This window comes from Anomaloglossus baeobatrachus, chromosome 1 (genome assembly GCF_048569485.1).
Source record: "Anomaloglossus baeobatrachus isolate aAnoBae1 chromosome 1, aAnoBae1.hap1, whole genome shotgun sequence".
Lineage (NCBI taxonomy): Eukaryota > Metazoa > Chordata > Amphibia > Anura > Aromobatidae > Anomaloglossus > Anomaloglossus baeobatrachus.
In genome coordinates, this window is record NC_134353.1 from 742,931,706 (window position 1) to 742,953,778 (window position 22,073).

The 22,073-nt window shown below is 44.6% G+C and overlaps 1 protein-coding gene across 1 annotated transcript in view; it reads right to left on the bottom strand.

Moving 5' to 3' along the window:
- HIP1R (huntingtin interacting protein 1 related) overlaps nt 1–22,073 on the bottom strand; it is a 291,478-nt gene that overhangs the window by 215,876 nt on the left and 53,529 nt on the right. Inside the window, exon 2 of the mRNA XM_075323022.1 lies at nt 1,452–1,515. Coding sequence (XP_075179137.1) covers nt 1,452–1,515 — 64 coding nt within the window. The remainder of the gene's footprint in view (nt 1–1,451; nt 1,516–22,073) is intronic.

The following is a 22,073-nucleotide window of genomic DNA, read 5'->3' on the forward strand; positions in this document are numbered from 1 at the left end:
CCCCCATAGTGCTGCCCATGGCCTCTATATAGATTGCACAAGTCCCCCTGTGTCAGATATCGCCCCCATAGTGCTGCCCATGGCCCCTATAGATTGCACAAGTCCCCCTGTGTCAGATATGGCCCCTATATAGATTGCACAAGTCCCCCTGTGTCAGATATGGCCCCTATATAGATCGCACAAGTCCCCCTGTGTCAGATATCGCCCCCATAGAGCTGCCCATGGCCCCTATAGATCGCACAAGTCCCCCTGTGTCAGATATGGCCCCTAGGCTGCTGCCCAAAGTAAAATAAAACCCTCTTTCCTTATCTCCTCCAGTGCTGAGCTCCCTCCTGTCTGGCTCCGTGCTTCTGTTCTTCCACTTCCTGGTTCTCAGTGCGGTCATGTGATCGGCACAGCAGCCTGAGATCTCTGCCTGCCTGATCACAGTGGAAGCAGGGACACGGGGAGAAACGCTGCAGGGGTAAGTAAAGCTTTTTTATTTTAGAATGAGCAGCAGCCTGGGGGCCAAATCTAACACAGGGGTGGGCATGTGCGATCACACTGGGACGCAGGCTCATATAATATGCACCGCTGCCCCAGCCCCTCACTGCGTGCGATTTCAGCACCATTGGAGATGGACAGCGGCTGTGCATATTATATGAGCGGGTGCAGGAGATCAAAGGCTGCAGCTTCACCTGCGCTCCAGAGCTGCTGCCCCCACCTCCCCTGGACGCTGCAGTGTACATATATATATATATATATATATATATATATATATATATATATATATATATATATATATATATATATATATATATATATATATATATGTATATATGTATGTATGTATGTATGTATGTATGTATGTATGTATGTATGTATGTATGTATGTATGTATGTATGTATGTATGTATGTATGTATGTTATATATATATATATATATATATATATATATATATATATATATATATATATATATATATATATATATATACATACACACACACACACACACACACACACACACCCCCGTATATTCGGCTTATAAGACGCACCCCCTACTTTCCCCCAAAATTTGGGGGAACAAAAGTGCGTCTTATAAAGCGAAAAATACGGTAAATTGCACAAGTGTGGTTAAAGATCTATACATCGTATTTTAGCTGAGCCTTCCTCCATGAAGACATTTTTTATATATCATGAAAGGCCGCTTACATTTTAAGTTCTGCTGACAAGGAAAGCTTTACTTAGAATGTGCTTTCTTAAATGTCATCTAGAGAGCTTGAGACATCAGATCATCGTCAGTGATCGGAGTGCAGCTGAACCCGATAATCTCTGGAGGCCATGTTACTTGGAACACACGTGAATGTTGACAGTTTGTTTTCCGCGATGATTCATGAAGGAAACAACAGATGCTCCAACATCAGATTTGCAGTATTGTGTATGGATAAAGCATTGTCTGTAAAGGATACGGCGGGCGTGCTTCTCCTTCACGGGGGCTTCCTGCGTATTGATAGCCTTGCTGATGCTGATAGCCTGTGAAGAAGCCACAAAAACATTATTAGTCTTCACAGTATTGCAATATGCTTTATTTCACACAACACTAAACATGTGTAGAGAAAAACCAACCTATAAATCCTTCAAAACTATCCTTGGGTCAGGGGTGAAGCCCCTAGGTTAGGCTAAGTTCACATTGTCATATGGAGTTCTGTTTCATTACAGCAGGCGTCTCCAACATGTGGCTTGCGGCTGTCTGCCAACTTGCAGTAAAGTATGGCTAGTAAACTAGGTTGAGCCAGTCTAACAGGTTACTTGGTGACTTTTGTGAGTAGCCCCACATAGGAAACAAGAGCGTGAGGCTATGCAGTACCTGGCCATTGCCACTATTCCGCTTGCAGAGCTGTGCAGCTTTGCAACAGAGTAATTCCTGCCGATGGCAGCACTGGTAAGCTTAATCGGCGAGGGTGCTGGTTTCTTTCACAATGCTAGTCTATGGGGCTTCGTTCTGGCGCTCCATAGGCTGACACTGTAAAAGACTTTTAAGACACCACGCAGAGCACCCGGAGAGTGTGAATCGCCATCATGTGATTCAGAGCGGACAGATACCATATACTTTCATACTAAGGATACCATAGAAGACAGACATCGCTAAGTATAAACACATTTAGACTGCACTAACATTTACACAGGGAGTAAAGGACTGCACTATCATTTAGTCTGCTTTACATGTTCCGCTTCTGCATACGATATCGTATGCGATCGTAACCGCCCCCATTGTATGTGCGGCACGTTCAATTTTGTTGAATGCGCCGCACAAACGATTAACCCCCGTCACACGTACTTACCCGTCCATACGACCTCGATGTGGGCGGCGAACGTCCACTTCCTGAAGTGGGAGGGATGTTCGGCGTCACACGGCAGCCGGCCAATAGAAGTGGAGGGGCGGAGATGAGCAGGACGTAAACATCCCGCCCACCTCCTTCCTTCCGCATTACCGGCCGGGAGCCGCAGGACGCAGGTAAGATCTGTTCATCGTTCCCGGGGTGTCACACACTGCGATGTGTGCTACCCCGGGTACGATGAACAACCTGACGTGCAATTCATGAGGAATGAACGACGTGCGTGCGATGAACGTTTTACCGTTCAATCGCAATCGCACGTAGCTGTTACACACTGCAATGTACCTTACGATGCCGGATGTGCATCACTTACGACGTGACCCCGCCGACACATCGTAAGATACATTGCAGCGTGTAAAGCAGGCTTTAGGGAGTAAGATAACGTGGGTGCTTTTTTAATGAGCGGCGATAGAGAAACTGATTAAAGGAGCCCTCCCATCAAATATTTTATTGCCTAAACGTGTGTAAATATGTAGTGTTAGTGCAGTAATATACTCACAGGTCGCTGTCTTCCTCGTTCCGATTCTCTTCTGGGTCACATGATTGCTATTGCGCCTTGCCAGATCACAGAAGTCTCTTTTACAATGCAAGTCTATAGGGCCTTGTTCTGAAGCGCCATAGATTCACACTGCAACAGTCACTTCCAGCTCTCAACCCAGAAGAATGCAACTGATGCATTACCACTTGCACTACATCTACACAGGGGTGGGCAGTAATACGTTTGATGGCAGTTCTTCTCTAAACAAAGCTGTATCATAACTAAGCAGGCCACATGACTGGCTACATGGAAAGGGATCCCATTTGCATATGCAAAATATGCTACAAATATCAGGAACAAGCAGTCGTTTTAAAGGAAACCTGTTGGCAGGATTTTTGGTCTCTAAATTTTTATCTCTAGCAGTTTGCAGCTCTTCTGTACTTTCTGAACATGTGTTTCCCCGAAAATAAGCCCTACCATGATTTTACAGGATTTTTGGCATCTGCTTAACATATTAGCCCTACTCCCAAAATAAGCCCTAGTTACAGTCAGCGCCAGCATTGGGGGGGGGGGGGGCTTTGGTGACTTCATCGTCACATGATGAAGAGGTCAACAAAGGTCTCAACTGCAGGAGTCTAAGGCTGTGGCCACATGGGCATTAATGCGAGTGAATCGCATGACATTCAGCTCCCACTTTACTGGAATGTAAGCAGAGGGTCATGCGACTGTCATGCCACTGTAATGCGATGCTGTGATCACAGCACAGCTGCAGAGGAGGGCGGGCGCTGTGGAGGAGAGAGCGGGAGGTAGTAATCTCCCCATCTCCTCCATTGTCAGCTGATGCGATTCTTTCGCTGCACTCACGTTACACCGATGTAGTGCGAGTGCAGTGTGAGGTTTCTCTCGCACCCATAGACCTGTATGGGTGCTAGTGAAAACTAAAAGCGGATTTAACCAGCAGCATGCTGCGATTGTTTTCCTCGGTCCAATTAGGGCTGAGAAAAAAAAAATGCTCATGGAAGCTGGCCCATAGAGTAACATGGTCCGAATGGAATGCGAGTTTTTAATCGCATCCCACTCGGCCAGTTTTTCTCGCCGTGTGTGAGTGAAACTGACTGGCATTAGAGGGAACGGAGAGCAAACAAGGCAGTTTCACAGGGCCCCCAGCATTACTAGACCGAGGTTAAAGACATTTGGGAAATATAAGACAATAAGGTCATTAAAGGTCCCATAACTGGAGGATTCTAGAGCTCAAGAGGAGACAGGCTGGTATGTCTGTGCAGTGTGTATATCTATAATACACACACACACGGGAAAATAAGTATTTCCTACACTGCCAATTTTTCAAGTTTTCCCACCTACATCTGGGTCCACGGGCGTGTTACTTTTTCTTTAAGAAGCCCTCCTACTCTGCTCTCATTACCTGTATTAATTGCACCTGTCCACACACAGTCACACTCCAACCTCTCCACCATGGCCAAGACCAAAGAGCTGTCTAAGGACACCAGGGACAAAATTGTAGACCTGCACAAGGCTGGGATGGGCTACAGGACAATAGGCAAGCAGCTTGATGAGAAGGCAACAACTGTTGGTGCAATTACTAGAAAATGGAAGAAACACAAAATGACTCAATTTTACTCGGTCTGGGGCTCCATGCAAGATCTTGCCTTGTGGGATAAGGATGATTCTGTGAAAGGACAAAAAAAACAGTCCAGAACTACATGGAAGGACCTGGTCATGGACCAGAAAAGAGCTGGGACCAGTGTCTTAAAGATACACCATCATGAATTAAAATCCTGCAGGGCACGTAAGGTCCCCCTGCTCACGCCAGCACATGTCCAGGCCCATTTGAAGTTCACCAATGATCATCTGGACGAACCAGAGAAGGCATGTGATCAGAGGAGACCAAAATAGAAATTTTTGGTATTAACTCCACTTGCTGTGTTTGGAGAAGGATGAATACAACCCCAAGAACACTGACCCAACTGTGAAGAATGGGAGTGGAAACATCATACATTGGGGGTGCTTTTCTAGAAAGGAGACACGACAAGTGCACCGTATTGAAAGGAAGATGGATGGGGTCATGTATCGCAAGATTTTGGCCAACAACCTCCTTTCCTCAGTAAGAGCAGTGAAGATGGGTCGTGGCTGGGTATTCCAATATGACAATGACCCAAACACACAGACAGGGCAACTAAGGAGTGGCTCCGTAAGAAGCATTTCAAGGTCCTGAAGTGGCCTAGTCAGTCTCCAGACCTGAACCCAATCGAAAAGCTTTTGAGGGAGCTGAAACACTGTTGCCCAGCGACAACCCCGAAATCTACAACATCTGTATGGAGGAGGGTGCCAAAATCTCTGCTGCAGTGTGTATAAACTTGGTCAAGAACTACAAGACAAGAAGAGTCTAACCTCTAATTGCCAACAAAGCTTTCTGTACCAATTATTAAGCACACACACACACACACACACACACACACACACACACACACACACACACACTTTGGAGGGTTATGTTGATGTTCCAGAACCTAATATGATTATATTTGAATAAATCTTGATTGGTTCAAGAATAAATGTGAATTGTTGTTCATGGGGCCCAAAAAGCCCCCACACAAAACATCCCCTGAAAATAAGCCCTCTCTCATCTTTTAGAGCAAAATATAATATAAGGCCGTCGTATTTTTGGAGAAACATGGTACCAGCACATGCTGTATGCTACTTCTGCCTAAATACGGTTTATAATTACCCTATGAATAAAGGTAGATTGGTACTGTGTTACTTTTCTCCCTAAACTAAAATCTTATTTGGGAATAAGTTTTGTATCCATAGAGCTTCTCTCACCGTGCATATTACGGGTGTTCTGTAGTGGTACAAGTTTTGAATTTTAATAAAACATTTTATTAAGTCACATACACATGATTGCTAATATAGTACAAGCACAGTGAGAAAACAGGCAATATAAATGTATTGTAGGAAAAGACAACCTGACGTAAAACAAAAAGTGGAGAAACAAGACTGAGCAGCTTACACCTACCGTACCAATCAACAAAATACAAACCACTCAAGGCAAACATTCCAGAAAAAACACAGAAGAGAAGCATTTTTCCTGTTTTTTTTTCCAACCCATTTAGAGGAGCTGATCATGGGCGACCAGGCAATCATAAGGTTGTTAGTTCTTAATTATTGTCTGTGTAAACATGCCGCCAATGAGTAAACAAAATGCTCATAAGGCTGCTTTCACACTACGTCTTTTTAACATGCGTCCTGAACGTTTTTTTGCTGCAAAAGCGGATCCTGCTTTTATAGCAAAAAACGCATGCAAACGCATGTGTTACTTTGCAGGATCCTGTCACTGGATGTTTAGGGGCGGGCATTGGAGTCATGTGATCGGGAGTGAGGGGAACAAACCTGCCAGACTGGGAGCCGGCATCTGACAGCTGCGAGGCTCGTAACCAAGGTAAACATCGGGTATACTTGCTTGGATACCCGATATTTACTTTGGTTACAAGCGTCTGCAGCTGCTAGGAGCCGGGCTCCCTGCACACGTTACCAACGTAAACATCGGGTAACTCAGATAAGTGGTTACCCGATATTTACCTTGGTTACGAGTGTCCGCAGCTCTCAGGTGGGGGAGAGGGAGGGGGAGAGACAGAGAGAGAGGGAGGAGAGAGAGGGGGAGAGGGAGGAGAGAGATAGACTGATCACGGAGGCTGGCTTCTGGGCATGCTCAGTAGAGCATGCAGGATCCTGTCTATCAGCATGCCTGCGTTCACATGCGTTTGCGTGCTGTTTAGTCAGGATCCAGCAATTTGCAGAAGTTGGACGCAGCTCAAAAACGCTACAAGTAGCGTTTTTGAAAGATGTTAAAAAACTGCAAGTCGCTGGATCCTCACTATAACGCACGCAAACGCAGGTGAACGCATGTTAACGCGAGTCCATTGCAAATGCATTGAAATGAAAACGCATTTGCACTGGATCCGTTTCTGCGTTAAAAAAAACGTTCAGGACGCATGTTAAAAAGACGTAGTGTGAAAGCAGCCTTAGTTGGGTCATCAGATCGTTAATGCTGGCATAAAACTCGTTGTCACCAGCGCATCAACCTGCGTAAACAGATGTGATGCCAACAACATAATGCTGTGTATGGCAACATAGTGATCACAATAAAAGGGATTGTTCAGTTAAAATAAGTTATTGTTTATCTACAAAGTAACTGATAAATTGCTGATTGGTAGGTGGCCACCGCATGGAACAGCATTAATAGGCAGATCCGGGAATTTATCTTTAACAGGGAAATGCCCATTAAAAAATTGCTCAGCAGGTCAAAAACACCAGACCCCTTTAAAATTGTAAGGGGATACTGGGGGGAAAAAAAAAAAAAAAAAAAAAAAAAAAAAGCAGCACGTAACACTCAGTAGCGCATAGGGAATAAATGGAGCAGCAATCAAGTACCAACATTCAGCAACTTCCCACAGGGGAGTGGACCAAAGGCCACGTCTCGCTAAGCGACATCGCTAGCAACATCGCTGCTGAGTCATGGTTTTCGTGACACAACAGCGATCTCGTTATGTGTAACATCCAGCAACGACAAGGCCCCTGCTGTGAGGTCGCTGAGTTACTGAGTTGTTGGTAAGGTCTGACTGTGTGACATCTCACCAGCGACCTCCCAGCGACTTACCGGCAATCCTTATCAGGTCGCAGCGTTTTTGGGATTGCTGGTAAGTCACTAAATGTGACAGGGGCTCAACATTGCACAGGCCACAATGAACAATAATCAGCATCTTGATATGCCATACTCCTGAGCTGAATGAAACTCTGTAAAGGAGAAGCGCTCACTAACAGATTTCTGAACAATCTTAAAAACAAAATACAACTTTTTTTTCTTTTAATGTACACAAAACGTAGGGTACATGCCCATGATCAGGGTTCACTGTTTTGGCCGCATGTTTCAGCTGCGTCCAAAATGCTGAGATGTACAGTACAAGCACAGTGGATGGGATTTCTAGAAATCTCATGCTCGCTGTGCGTGTATTCCCCACAGTGTAAACTGACCTGTTTTGCAGCTTTCCGAGCCGCAGCATGTCAATTCTTTGCTGCAGAACTGCAATTGTTCTCTGAGAAAGAGCACAAATGCCCAAGACTGGATCGTGGACACCAGCAGCTGCGCTCTCCCGTGGAGGAGACTCACGGACCCGCAGGTCAGGACCCACCGCGTCCAGGACTCAGCGGGTCCGGATTGTGTGCATCTTTGAGTACAGCTTGTGAAAAAATGGGAGGAAAAACAAGTGTTTATAGTTTTCTTCACCGTAAATACAATTTTCCCACCCGCTTGTTTTTCCTCAATCTCCACTTGCCCCCTCTGGCTTCATAGAGCCAAAGAAGAGAGGAGTTAGATGGAAAACAAGCAGGTGGGGAGTGTTGTTTAAAAAGTTTGTCCGCACCATTATGTGCCGGTTGCCTGTACTTTGTTTGAACGCTCATTCTGAGTCCTATTAAAGGGGTTGTTGGGGACAATTTTTATTATTACTAGAGGCCTAAGAACAAACAGACAGGTAGATGCCAACTACTGACCTGCTCTACCCAGCACTGCCTCTTTTTCGTCGTGCTGTCATTTTGGCCGTGACTGTCAACGTCATGCTGATTGATAGTTGCCTTCCCACAGCTAGGCAGAGTGGAGCCATGACATAGGCAGTGACGCCAAGTTAATAGAGCAGAGCAGAAGAGAAGCGCTGTCTACATGACGTCATCGGAAGCCACAGGAGTGGTCTGCAACTGCTCTATGCTGGGCAGAACAGGAAGGTAGTTAGCAACTATGGGCTTTTAAAGGACCATAAAGTTTGTAAGCATGTATGAATGGGCCATTAAATTAGCACTGACCTTTCAGTGCATGTTAAACAAACTAAAAACTTTTTCCCCCCCATCAAAAAAAACCAAACTAATTAGAGATTGAACTGATATGGAATCCAAGCCCCAATCCAAGGACCAAGCATATATGGGCAACATAATAAAGCTTACACTATCATACAAGGCAATTGCACCAAATCTAAATTAAGGTAACGTATAAATGCTTTACATATTGAAGGAGGTCAGAAAGTTTAATTTGATTTTTTGGACAGTTCTGCTCATTTTGGAAGTCTTCTAAAGGGATAACCAAGTCCCATCATCTCTAATCCGCGTTTCCTTATGAGCCACGGCTCAGGGTTATTCAGGGCAGCCACTGACACTAATAATCCTATAATATAGAGGTTGTCAGGTAGAGGACAGTCAGTCTGGTTTTATTGAAGATTTCAAAATAGGAGAAGAATGTGACTAGCACCAGCAGCCACACCTAATGCTAAATTTGAGAAGCGTAAAACTGGTTTTGCCTGCACATACTGAGCTACGTAATGTGCAACTTACAACACAAACACAATCATTAACTAATTGCAGCAAGCCTCACAGTATTGACGACAAAGCCGTTTGGAAACATACCTTAATATGTACCATTACTATAAATATTATTATAGGTAGGGGCAGTAAAAAAGTGTGCCTAAAATCCCTGCAGTCAGCGGAATACTGGCAGCTTCTTCTACATCATGCTGTCATCCGCGAATGAAGCAGCTGACCAAACATCCCGAGTCTGCGGGTAACACGGTCACCATACATCTGTCCTCCCCAACTCAATTGTTGGAGGTTTTGTAACACTGTAATTAATGAATAAAGGATTCCTTATACTTTGGATAGCTTTTCAGGCACAAACACGTACCGAAAACCTATCCCATTCCCGAAGGACACCCAGCAAAATGCAACGAAATCTGTTTGCTTTCCTTCTTTCAGAGAGGAAAGAGTTAAGACATTTCATTTTCCATTTAAGAGTCTCAAATAACTATATTGCTTTTTAAATACTCAACTTAATCATCACACAAAGAAGGAGCCCAGATACAGACGCCTGACCTCATTCCATACAGACCGCTTTTATAACATCCACTCATTTATATTCAGTGAACTAAACACTGTTTGGCCAAAATGAACAGATCACCAAACCGCACACTCTTCTGAACGATGCAGATCACCTTAGTGTTAGGGCGGCACTCACACTTACATTAAAGTGTACATTGTACATATGTCCTGGGAAAACGTCTTATGCATACACCAAATATAGAGAAACTGTGCAAACTCCAGAAGAGTGTCACCCTCTTCATTGTGGCAGTATACATTAGAAATATATATCTATTTGTATGACAAATCAAAAGCCTGTGAGATTCCACACAAACGCATGGAGTGAAAAAATCATCATGTAATGCTATCAAGGAATCGTCTGATTTGCTTCAGATTTTTTTTTGCAGTAGAACGACACCAAATACAATACAATGAATGTCCTTACAAGGGAATCCCTGTAGAATCAGCCCTTCCAAACCGTTTATATGGGATGTAGGTCATAGAAAAGGGATAAAATGATACTGTCACAAACCACCGGGGCGGTCACTCAGAAATCCCCCGCGCTGGCTACCAGTACGTCACAATCGGGGGGTAACAAGTGGGGGTCACCCCTCCTTTATACCTCCCGACCGACAGACAGAGCACGTGACGCGCTCTCTAGCGCCCCTCTTATAGTCAGGCCAATTATGGAATTGCCCGACCATAAGCAAGGAGGCCGCTATACTACTTATGCCGATTATTGAAGGGTCCCCGGTGAGAGTAAGGTATATATTCCCCCGACCTCCGCGGGCGGAATATATAAAATCTCCCCGAATCTCACTGGCCTCCCCACAATAATCCTTGGCACAATTCGCTGCCACCAACCGATTTACGGTAACTATTAGCCGAACACACAGACGTGGGATTCAAGATCGAGATAACAGAACAGCCCAAGATTAATTATATAATTTAATCAGCCTAAAGCACACTAGAAACTACAATATATACAATAGGGAATCTACAGAATATACATATGTCAGAGTACAGTTACAGATAAAGCATGGTTTACAGACAGGTATGCAATTCAATCAGTTACCTTGTGCGTCTGGCCACAGGGGGGCGCTGTAGACCAGGTTTCTAGGAACTCCCACAGATGTTTCCTGCACGTGACCCCCAGCGAAAGAACACTGGAAAATGGCCGAAGTAGGGTTATCAACCTGGACAAATCCAGGTCCCCTCCTACCTTCGTGACCTCAGAGGGAGCACTGCTCCACCCCTGGCTGGAGTTATGGACAAAATCCACAACATGGAATATGGCCATAACTTTGCCTGGGAGCGTCGTAGGCGGACGCCAATGCTCTCATTGTGACAGTTATGAATTTAGCTACAGAACGAGGGGACTCATGACCTGTCTGCCAGTTCCCCATTGGCTGATATCACGCCTGGGGCATTTCCCAATGTCCTGCTCCCATAAAAAGGGTGTGCCGGCATCGTCCGCATGCGGAGACACCATTTTTATGGTTGCCATATTTATCGGAAATATGGCTTGCGAGATATGAACCATTTTTTACTGGAGTCGTTCTGTCTGCTAGTTCCATAGCCTTGCTAATGAGATACAACTCTTGTTACAGGGTGACGGCAGGGAGTCATCCTGTGTCCATTGTTCCCACACCACCTCATTTCCATATCACAGGACATGGCCATGGAGGTGTAAGTGGAACACTGAGAACAAGAAGGGAGGGGGCACTGCCAGGGAGTGATGAGGGATTATGACTGGAGTCATAATTCATCTTCATATCCCGGGATTTGCCTCACAGATACCTTGATAGCGGTGATCAAATTTGTTATTCCAGAGAAATCCACATTTTCCTAAATATGTAAATGAGCTGTTAAGATCTAATGGGACGTACATAGATCTTCCTTACAATCTGCTTCCAGACATTAACCGGCAGCAGACCATTGTGAACGATCAGCTGATCACCCGGCAGCCGAGAGCTCTCACATGCCGGCGGCCGGGCGCTCAGCTGAGAGCTCTCACATGCCGGCGGCCGGGCGCTCAGTCGAGAGCTCTCACATGCCGGCGGCCGGGCGCTCAGCTGAGAGCTCTCACATGCCGGCGGCCGGGCGCTCAGTCGAGAGCTCTCACATGCCGGCGGCCGGGCGCTCAGCTGAGAGCTCTCACATGCCGGCGGCCGGGCGCTCTCACATGCCGGCGGCCGGGCGCTCAGCTGAGCGTTCGGCCACCGAGAGACAAAAAGTTTGTGATTTATAAAAAAAAAAAAAAAAAAAAAAAAGCATGCGCAGTGAAATCCTACGGATTGCGCTGCTCAAAAAAAAAGTTACATGCTGCGTTCCCTCCGCCCGACTTGCGTTACAGTGCGTCGTCAATACAAGTCTATGGAGAATAGCGCAGTGCGTTAACGGACTGCGCTATTCTCCATAGTGACGGACTGCGCTGAACGCAAGTGTGAAAGTACCCGAAGTAGTTACCAGTGTGAGGAATGTAGAGCAGACAGTCAGTCATTACATGTCTCACTGGTATTGTCCTGTTTTATTTATAGGCAGATTCTGAACAAGATCCATGTTCAGTACATAGATTTTAACAGCTCATTTACATATTAGAGAAAAGGTGGATTTCAATGGAAAAAAAAAAAAGACAGTGAATTGTAAATATCAAGCTATTTTTTTTCTACTTTTATGACCTGTTCTGGAAGGGATCACATGGACCCCATAGAGCTTTGACCTCAGTAACATTGAGTAATGGGGATTACATGAAAAGACAGCCACAGCCGTACAGAAGATCTGCGGTTAGCTCTCCAAGATGTTTGCAACAACTTCCAGGTTGAGTTCCTTCAAACACTGAAAGCAAATATAACTAGAATTTAAGCTGTTCTGAAGTCAAAGGGTGGTCTCACCAAACATTTATAGGATTTAGATTTTTCTTTTGTTCACTTTGTTCTTTTATTTTTCAACTAATAATATGCAAATTAATTATATTTTTGAAAGCATTTTTTTTCTTGCAATTTTCCTACATTTGCTATCGAATTGAAGAGGAGCATAATATGGGGGCAGAGAGCCCGAATAAAGCATTGTGTCACGTACTGGGTTGTTTAAGTTCAGTGTTTATAAAATCATTGTGTCATCAGCAGAAGATCACTAGAAGACTAGTAAACCTGTTATGAGGCCTGATCACTCCCTCACTACTGAATGGCAGCCTTCTGTACACTGTGTTCCAAATTATTATGCAAAAAATATTTTTTCATATTTTCCTAAATTAACTTCATGAGTTGTAGTCATTGTTATTTTCCAGTCATCTAATATTCGGGTATAATTGAAATGTTTTTGATCAAACTGCCTATGAAAACAGTATATTTTTAAAAATAAAATAAAAACTCAAAATGCACTCAAAATGCATGTTCCAAATTATTATGCACAGCAGAGTTTTCAACCTTTTTATTTTTATTTTGAAAAACAAAATGGTCAATTGTGAAATTATAAGCATTAATCAGCTTATTACATAATGAAATCAAACAGTTTTCAAGTCAAATCTTAATTCTAGGTGATGTTACAAAAATAGCAACAAAAAGAGGAGATAAAAACTCCCCCAAAAATGTATTATAAAATGTACTCACAGCAAAAAAGGGCAACCAGTCCAGTTAGCCCAGGCCAACACATCTAATGCACAAACAGGATGCAGACAAGCCTCTCAACATGATGGACACTTCACAGGTGCAAGGTAAATTGCACACCAGTGGCGCGCATAGGGCACTGTTCACACTTGTATGCGCATGGTGTCCAGCCAGCAACCTATTACCACGCCCTTACTATTAGATAAACTGGTGTGCAATTTACCTTGCACCTGTGAAGTGTCCATCATGTTGAGAGGCTTGTCTGCATCCTGTTTGTGCATTAGATGTGTTGGCCTGGGCTAACTGGACTGGTTGCCCTTTTTTGCTGTGAGTATATAGGTGATGTTACATTTGCACATAGGACCCCTTGTTCGAAAGAAGCTTCTGAACTCTCTCGTCCATTGAATTTGTCAGTTTTTGGATGGTTTGTGCTTCAATTGGTTTGCATGTGGACAGAATACCCTCCCAGAGCTGTTGCTTAGATGTGAACCGCCTCCCACCATCATAGACACTCCTTTTGATGATGCTCCAGAGGTTCTCAATGGGGTTGAGGTCAGGGGAAGATGGTGGCCACACCATAAGTTTGTCCTCTTTTATGCCCATAGCAGCCAGAGATGCAGATGTGTTATGTGCAGCATGAGACAGTGCATTATCATGCATGAAAATGATCTTTCTGCGGAATGCATGGTTCTTCCTCCTGAACCATGGCAGGAAGTGCCGTTTTAGAAACTCCACAAAGATTATGGAGTTTATCTTTACCCCTTCAGGGATCCTAAAGGGGTCAACAATCTCTCTGCCCATGATTCCAGCCCAAAACATAACTCCACCTCCTCCTTGTTGGCGCCTTAGCCGTGTTTTCATGGGGCGTCGATCAACCAGCCATCCTCCACTCCATCCATCCATCTGGACCATCGAGCATTGCATGGCACTCATCGGTGAACAAAACAGTTTGGAAGTCAGTCTTCATGTATCGTTTGGCCCACTGGAGCAGTTTCTGCTTGTGTGCAGTGGATAGAGGTGGCAACAGGATGGCTTATGCACAGCTGCAAACCTCTGAAGGACCCTGCATCTTGTTGTTCGGGGGACGTTGGAGGCACCAGCAGCTTCAAAAACTTGTCTACTGCTATGACAAGGCATTTTAGCACCTGCTCTTTTAACCTGACGCAATTGCCTGTTGGAAAGAGTCCTCAATTTCTCCTTATAAGCACGCACACGTGTGTGCTGTGAATCAGCTACGTACTTCTTGATTGTGCGATGATCACGATGAAGTGTCATGGCAATGTTGATTGTAGTCATGCCTTGACCTAAATACTCCATAATTTGTTGCTTCTCAGCAGCCGACACATCCTTTTTCTTTCCCATTTTGGCAAAAACTGTAGGCTGCTTAACACTAGAACTACTAGACTCGTGACACCAATATAGAAATACATGGTGTAAAGTAGTCAAAATGACTACCTCAGTAGTTCTAGTGTTAATAATGTGGAACAGCCTTCTTAAGTAGTCTTGCCTTTATTTTGGACACACCTGCCAAATTAATGTGGCCAGGTATCTGCAATTGCTTTCAGTGATATAAAGAGCCCTGACACACATCACCATCAATGAGTTTAAATGACAAAAAAAAAATTTCTAACCTTATCACTCCTAAACTCTTTTTGCATAATAATTTGGAACACAGTGTATATATGCACTGGGTACATAGAAAGCTGCCATTCAACGGTGTAGATGAGGCTCCACATTACGAGAATTGGTAAAATCTGTAGCAAAAATATTATTTCATCAAAACTTCAGCATCCATTAAATAAGTTTTAAGTCACTAGAATCTGGGTCACTGCCCCAACACCATGCTGCACTCATATGGGGGTTAACGAAAATCTGCTGAAGGATTCCTGGGGTAGCTCCACGAACAGGATTTGAATGTATGATCGCTGGTTACCCTCCAATCATAAGAATCCGAGTCAGTGGTCATATATGCGCTTGATCATTCCACTCAAAGTGACTGAAGGAAATATCGGAGCATTGTACTCCGCTATCTCCATCTGTCCCACAGACAATACATAAAGTCGTAGTGCGCATGCTTGACTGGCGCTCCATTCAGAGGGAGTACATGGGATATCTATTCTCATGTGAGGGTCTCAGCAACCATCCCGTAAATAATTATGTCCAGGAGTAAAGTGCTTTAAATTTATGAAGTAAAAATCACCTAGAAAGTTAAAGAGCCATTTCATATCTCACTGACCGTGTTTAATCAGTGTAAGGGATTAAAAAGATGAAAATATGTCCGGGTCAGGTGGTGATATGTTCGCCTAGGTAGACAGGTCTGTACTGTACCTGTGTTCAATCCTACAGCATGGAGCCTAGCACACAGAAAGGCAAATTTACATCCTCTACAATTTCAAAACCCAAAGTATAGCACAAAATAACACCCTTTAAAGTTAGAACGCAAGTGGTTTTTGTCCTCCAATAATTCCATGCACACTATATTTTCTAAAGGCCCAGTCACACACAACGACTTACCAGCGATCCCAAAAACGATGTGACCTGATAGGGATCACTGGTAAGTCGCTGGGAGGTCGCAGGTGAGATGTCACACAGTCAGATCTTACCAGCGATGCAGGAACAATACAGGTCGCAGGAGTGACCTGTATAACGATCTCAGCAGTCACTGTGACCCTCTCACACAGTGTCAAACACAGCGATGTGTCCTGCCCAGCAGGACATTGCCTTTGGCTAAGTTCACATTTCCGTTGTTTTGCATCAGTCACATGCGTTGCTTGACGCATGTGACTGATGCGTTGTACAACGGGTGACAACGGATGACAAAGAAAGAATTTTATTGTCGGACTCCGTTGTGTGCTGGGGACGGAGTTCGTGGGGGCGGAGCTGAGGACATCAGTGCCGCGGTCTGCATGGCTGGGGACAGAGGTGCGTGTGTGTGTGTGTGTGTGTGTGTGTACACATGCGGAGTGCGGGAGGGGGCGGAGCCGAGTGGCGAAGTGTCGGCCTCCTTGCACACTGTATCCAGGGTAAATATCGGGTATAAGCAAAGCACTTTTTGCTTGGTTACCCGATATTTATCTTTGATACCAGCTTAGCGCTGGCTCCCTGCACCCGTAACCACTGTAAATATCGGGTAACTAACCAAAGCGCATTGCTTGGTTAACCGAGGTTTATCCTGGTTACGGGGGCAGGGAGCCAGAGAGCATGCACAGCAAAATCCTACGGATCGCGCTGCTCAAAAAACGTTACAGGCTGCGTTGCTCCCGCCCGGTCAGTTAAAAAACGACTGACCGCGTCGCAGCGGATGCAACGCAGCATCATCAGTCGCAATCCGTCACTAATAGAAGTCTATGGGAAAAAACAGGATTCCTGCAAAATATTTTGCAGGATACCATAATTCCTCAAGGCTACGGATTGTGACTGATGCAAAACAACGGAAGTGTGAACTTAGCCTTTGAAGAAAATGGCCTGGACCATTCTGCAACGACCGGTGACCTCACAGCAGGAGCCCGATCGCTGGTAGGTGTCACACATAACAAGATCGCTAACGGGATCGCTACTGTGTCACAGAAACCGTGACTCAGCAACAATCTCGCTAGCCATCTCGTTATGTGTGACGGTACCTTAACAGTCTCCCAATAGATGTCTGATACGGTCCGAACTCTAGAATGCCCACCTAATTCCCTGACCTACCCATATACCAACAATTGCTTAGAGTTAAGTGGGGCAGGCAAAAGAATACTAAAGCAACCTTAGGCTTATGAGCCTAATATAGGGTTTGTATTACTGAACACAAATGAATGGCTGTCCGTAACCAGCTGTTCTACATGGATTCTATGCGATTCACTAAAGCATAATAAACATACTGCTCAATTCCTGGTTAACATCATGGGGTAAACCCATACAGAACAAGCACTCCTCTACAAAGCATTTGGAGAAATGTTGACTGATCTGTCTGTTAAAATACCAAACTCTACATAGAGTGGCTAAGAAAGCTAGGGACAAGCTAAAAAGCACAACCACAAGCCAATGCTAAATAAAAATGGAGACATAGGGGCTGGTGTGCAACGCAGTGATGTTTCCCATGCACAGTAGACAGACATGAGGGATTTCTTCTATTTATCTGCAGCACACAGAAGCAGCAGCATGGAGGACATTACACAGCAGTACTAAGCTATATGGTGGTGGAGGCAGCACTGAAGGGACATACATTTGCTAGATGCTGCAGCATGATCTGCCTGACCTCTAGCTGTTCTGAGGGCTTCTTAAAGGGAACCTGTCAGGTACAATATGTACCCAGAACCACGAGCAGTTCTGGGTGCATATTGCTAATCCCTGCCTAACTGTCCCTGTATAGACTAGCATAGATAAAAAGAATTTTAGAAAAAGTATTTCTAAAGATCATTTATCATATGCTAATGAGCGAGGGCACTAGTCCCCTGGGCGTTACTCGCCCCTCATTAGCATTTTAGTACGTCCCTGCGGGCCTTTGTGGGTGTGTTATCATGCTACTGAATACGCAGCGTCACAGGATGATCTCACCCCTCCGCCACCATCGCTGGATTTTGGCGCAGTGTGCATGACCCCGGAGTTTCTGTCATGCGCAGTATTTCAGTTTGAAGTCAGGACGCGTACACCCGGCCTCATAGTGCGCATTACCCAAACTCCGGGGTCATGCGCACTGAGCCGAAATCCAGCGAGGATGGCGGACAGGTGAGCGAGATCATCCTGTGACGCTGCGTATTCATTAGCATGGTAGCACGCCCACAGGAGTTTACTAACATGCTAATGAGGGGCGACTGGCCGGGGAACTAACGCCCAGGGGGCTAGTACCCTCGCTCATTAGCATATGATATAAGATCTTTAGAAATACTTTTTCTAAAGATCTCTTTATCTATGATAATGTATACAGGGACAGTTAGGCTATGTGCCCACGTTGCGTGTTTTCATGCAGTTACTCTGCAATCTGCACCGCAGCGTAACTGCATGCGTCCTGCGTCCCCTGCACAGTCTATGGAGATTCTGCAGGAGCCGTGCGCACATGGCATATTAGAACGCAGCGATTCGGCTGCTGCCCGAATTGCTGCGTTCTAAGAAGTGACATGTCACTTCTTCCGTGCGGTTTGCATGCTGTCTATAGGGAGAGGCAGCATGCAGAGCGCACGTTCTCTGCAGGCACCATGCACTTCAGAACGGAACTTTTCAGCTGCGCTCTGAAGCGCACCTTTTAGCTGCGGTGCAGAGCGCACACGTGGGCACATATCCTTAGGCAGGAATTAACAATATGCACCCAGAACTGCTCGTGGTTCTCACTGCATATTACACCTGGGACAGGTTCCCTTTAATCCTCATTCCCCCTCCATAGAGTAACATGCGCTGTAACTTGATACTTCAGTGAACTGGAAGTTCACCTTGCTTTGACAAAGACAGATTTGAGACATTTTTGAGTGGATGGGGAGTTTAAGAGGGAAAGAAGGAAGTTGCTCATAAGTGGAGAAAGTGGATCTCTGATAATAGAGTAACAAGTTTCTGATATTCTCTTGTACTATTGATTTGTACAGTTTGTTGAAACACGTGACTATTTAAGTTGTAAAATGCACTTAGCTCAAGATTGTAATAGGTCTGAAAAGTAATTACAAGACAATACCAAGAAGAGGCTGCGGGAAAAGGACATTCCTTGCAGTATTCACACCGACATTGCTAAAAGCAGATTTGTAAGCAAAAAGGAAACCAAAAGACAAATTCATTTCCCGCTACACTTCAGCTTTAACCCCTTCCCGAAGCAGAAAATCTTTGGATAAAGGCGAGGAAAAAAGGAATACTCAAAAACAAAGGGCATAACTTTTTTATTTTTCAGCCCACACAGATGGAAGAAGGCTTTTTTTTTTGCCAGGAAATGTAATTTTGAATGACATCCTTCATTTAATCAGATAAAAAAAAAAAAAATTAACGGGCGGTGAAACTGGAGGAAAAAAATATAAATTCTAACTGCCCTGCAAATGGTTAGTGGCAGGTCCTGGCTGTAACACAGCCATTACTTGCCGTTTATGGGGCGACCTCACCCCATGCGCCCGCTCCATACGAGCGCTGTACATCTACGCAGATGGCGGTGAGCGGTTAACCTGCCTTTACTACAAATACAAGTCATACAGTGATAATGATAGTTAGATGAACTAAAAGCAAATTATATTTTACCACTTTAGACAAAAAGGCTGAGCACATCTGTGGGAAGTTCTACAGGAGTAAGGGACACCTGAAGTATAACGGCACAGTGCCCGCTTCTGTGCGCCAAATACTGGGGCTTGTGTACACACAAACCATCAAGGGAATCCATTATGGAAAGGTCAAAGTACAAGGAGAATAGTGGTGTCACTGAACAGTAGTATACATTTACAGGGCATCATTTCACGGGCTTGCTCAGAGCTTGCAGAACAGAGAACGTGTTGTACTGGGCATAATACCAGCATTGCCTGTACGTAACCTGCGGAAAACCAATATTCTGTCCTGCACTCACTAAGGCACCGAGAACAGATTAGGTCTTTGGATGAAATTTATATGCTCACATTTATAATATCGAGTCGAGGCATTTATATAAATCTTTACTAGCAGTAAGAATATTTATACAGGTTTAAATGGTATTTCTTTTTATAAGTTCTTTAATCATGACTCTTTCTGCTTTGGACACTGTCTACTGAGGATGTGCGGAGGGACAGTAAAGTAATTGCCTAGTCTCAGGAGGACAAGAAAAATTAATCAAGACTTATCAATGGGTAACAAACATCAATGAACATCCGATTGTTTCCATGAAGTTGCAGATCTCCAAATCGTTAAAAAGGATCTGTCCAGCATTGATTTACAGTGCAAAACAAGTACAGTCACTGGGTGCATCACAGCAGGGAATGGGGGCGGGGGGTGGTGGGGGAGGTCACACATTTATACAACTTCTCACCTGCTTGTGTTTTCCTTAATCGCCACGCCCCTATTGATTAACATCTCTGGCTTCATAGAGTTAAAAAAGGGTGGAGATAGTAGGAAAACCAGCAGGTGGGAACCGCTGCTAGATGTCACTGCCTGAGAGGCTGGGTTTAGGGTCAGTGCGCATGATCAGAACGCCCAGCACTTCCAGACATGCGCAGTAGACCTCTCTGAAGCCAGAATGTGTACACACGGCTTCATAGTACGCATTATCGGAGGTGCTGGGCATTCTGATCATGTGCACTGAGACTAAAACCATTATCTGAGGCGGTGGCAGCGGACACAGGTACGCGCACCACCACTAATGACACTGGGAAATGGCCAGTGAATAGCATGTTAGCACGCCCCTGTAGGCATACTAACATGCTAAGAGAGTGGACTAGTTTGGGGGGGGGGGGTAGGGGGAAATCACACCCTTGCAAATAGTCCCTGTGCTCATTAGCATATTATAAAGGATCATTAGAAATACAATTTCTAAAGATCCTTTACCCATGCTACTAGATGCTGGGACAGTTAGGCAGGGATTAGAAATATGCACCCAGAACTGCTTTGTTCTGGGTGCATATTGGATCTGACCGGTTCCCTTTAAAGGATTAGCCGAACCATGATGCACCGAGTGCATGTACCTGGCTTGAACACTCATTATGTGCCGACAGAGTCCTTTGAAAAGGAACCAGTCAACTCCAAAAACTTTATGTACCTGCAGATATTGGGGTATTCCAACTTTTGAGTAAGAATAATTATAGGCCTAAGGAAAAGGAAGGGGGGGGGAGGGAGTCAGACTCACACCAATTAGCACAACAAAGGGGCAATGGTGCAAGTCTCTGGATGCAGGAACACCGCGCTGAAATAATGACATTGTTTCCTAGAGCTATTTGAGCATTTCTATGCAGCAAATGTCAGGTATATAGAATCATTTTTGCATTTGGTCACTTATTTCAAGTTCAAACTTTTAAAAAGATTTTAGCAAAATACAACAGTCATCCTGAAGAACTAAACAGCCGGTCTGCAAAGGGGAAAAAATGTGGCACACCGGCAGGTCTGGCATGGCATATCATAACATTATACACAAAGTACGTATACATACATATATAGTAATTAGTTCTGTTTGGGACATTTACAGCATATCAACATACATCTCTTGAGTAAAGGAGGCCCCTGCATGGCTATAGGAGCTGCTAAATTTGCTGAGAAAAAAGACTGATGCAGAAAATTTCCAAAAGATTTTAGTTTAAATAAAAAATAAAGAAATGTTTGATGTAAAAGGGGCTATCCCTTTAAAATGGGAAATAGGATGAAGTTAAAGGGATTATTTGGCGCTCCTCACTTGTGATGCGGAATTAGGCAGCATCCGATAGGAGGACGTTGCACATAAGAAGTTACTTCTAATATCTAATGATGAAGAACATTTTCGTTCCCTATACACATTGTGTAAAGGTTGTCAGGATCTGCCATTAATGTTGGGCTTCAGAAGCTTGCCTCCTACCTGCAAACAGAGCCCTATTCTGAAAAATCCTGGACAAGCACTTGACGTCTCACAGTAATGACATTGTGACCAGTGAACAGCGCGTGCTCCCCACTGTTCACTACTCGATCGAGCATCGGGTGAGCGCGGTGTTTGGCCAAGTAAAGCAGGAGCTCTAATATATCATCTGTGAAACAATGACCACAAAGCACAGGCTCGTTTCACGGCATATGTGCAGGCACCCCAGTGACAGCCAG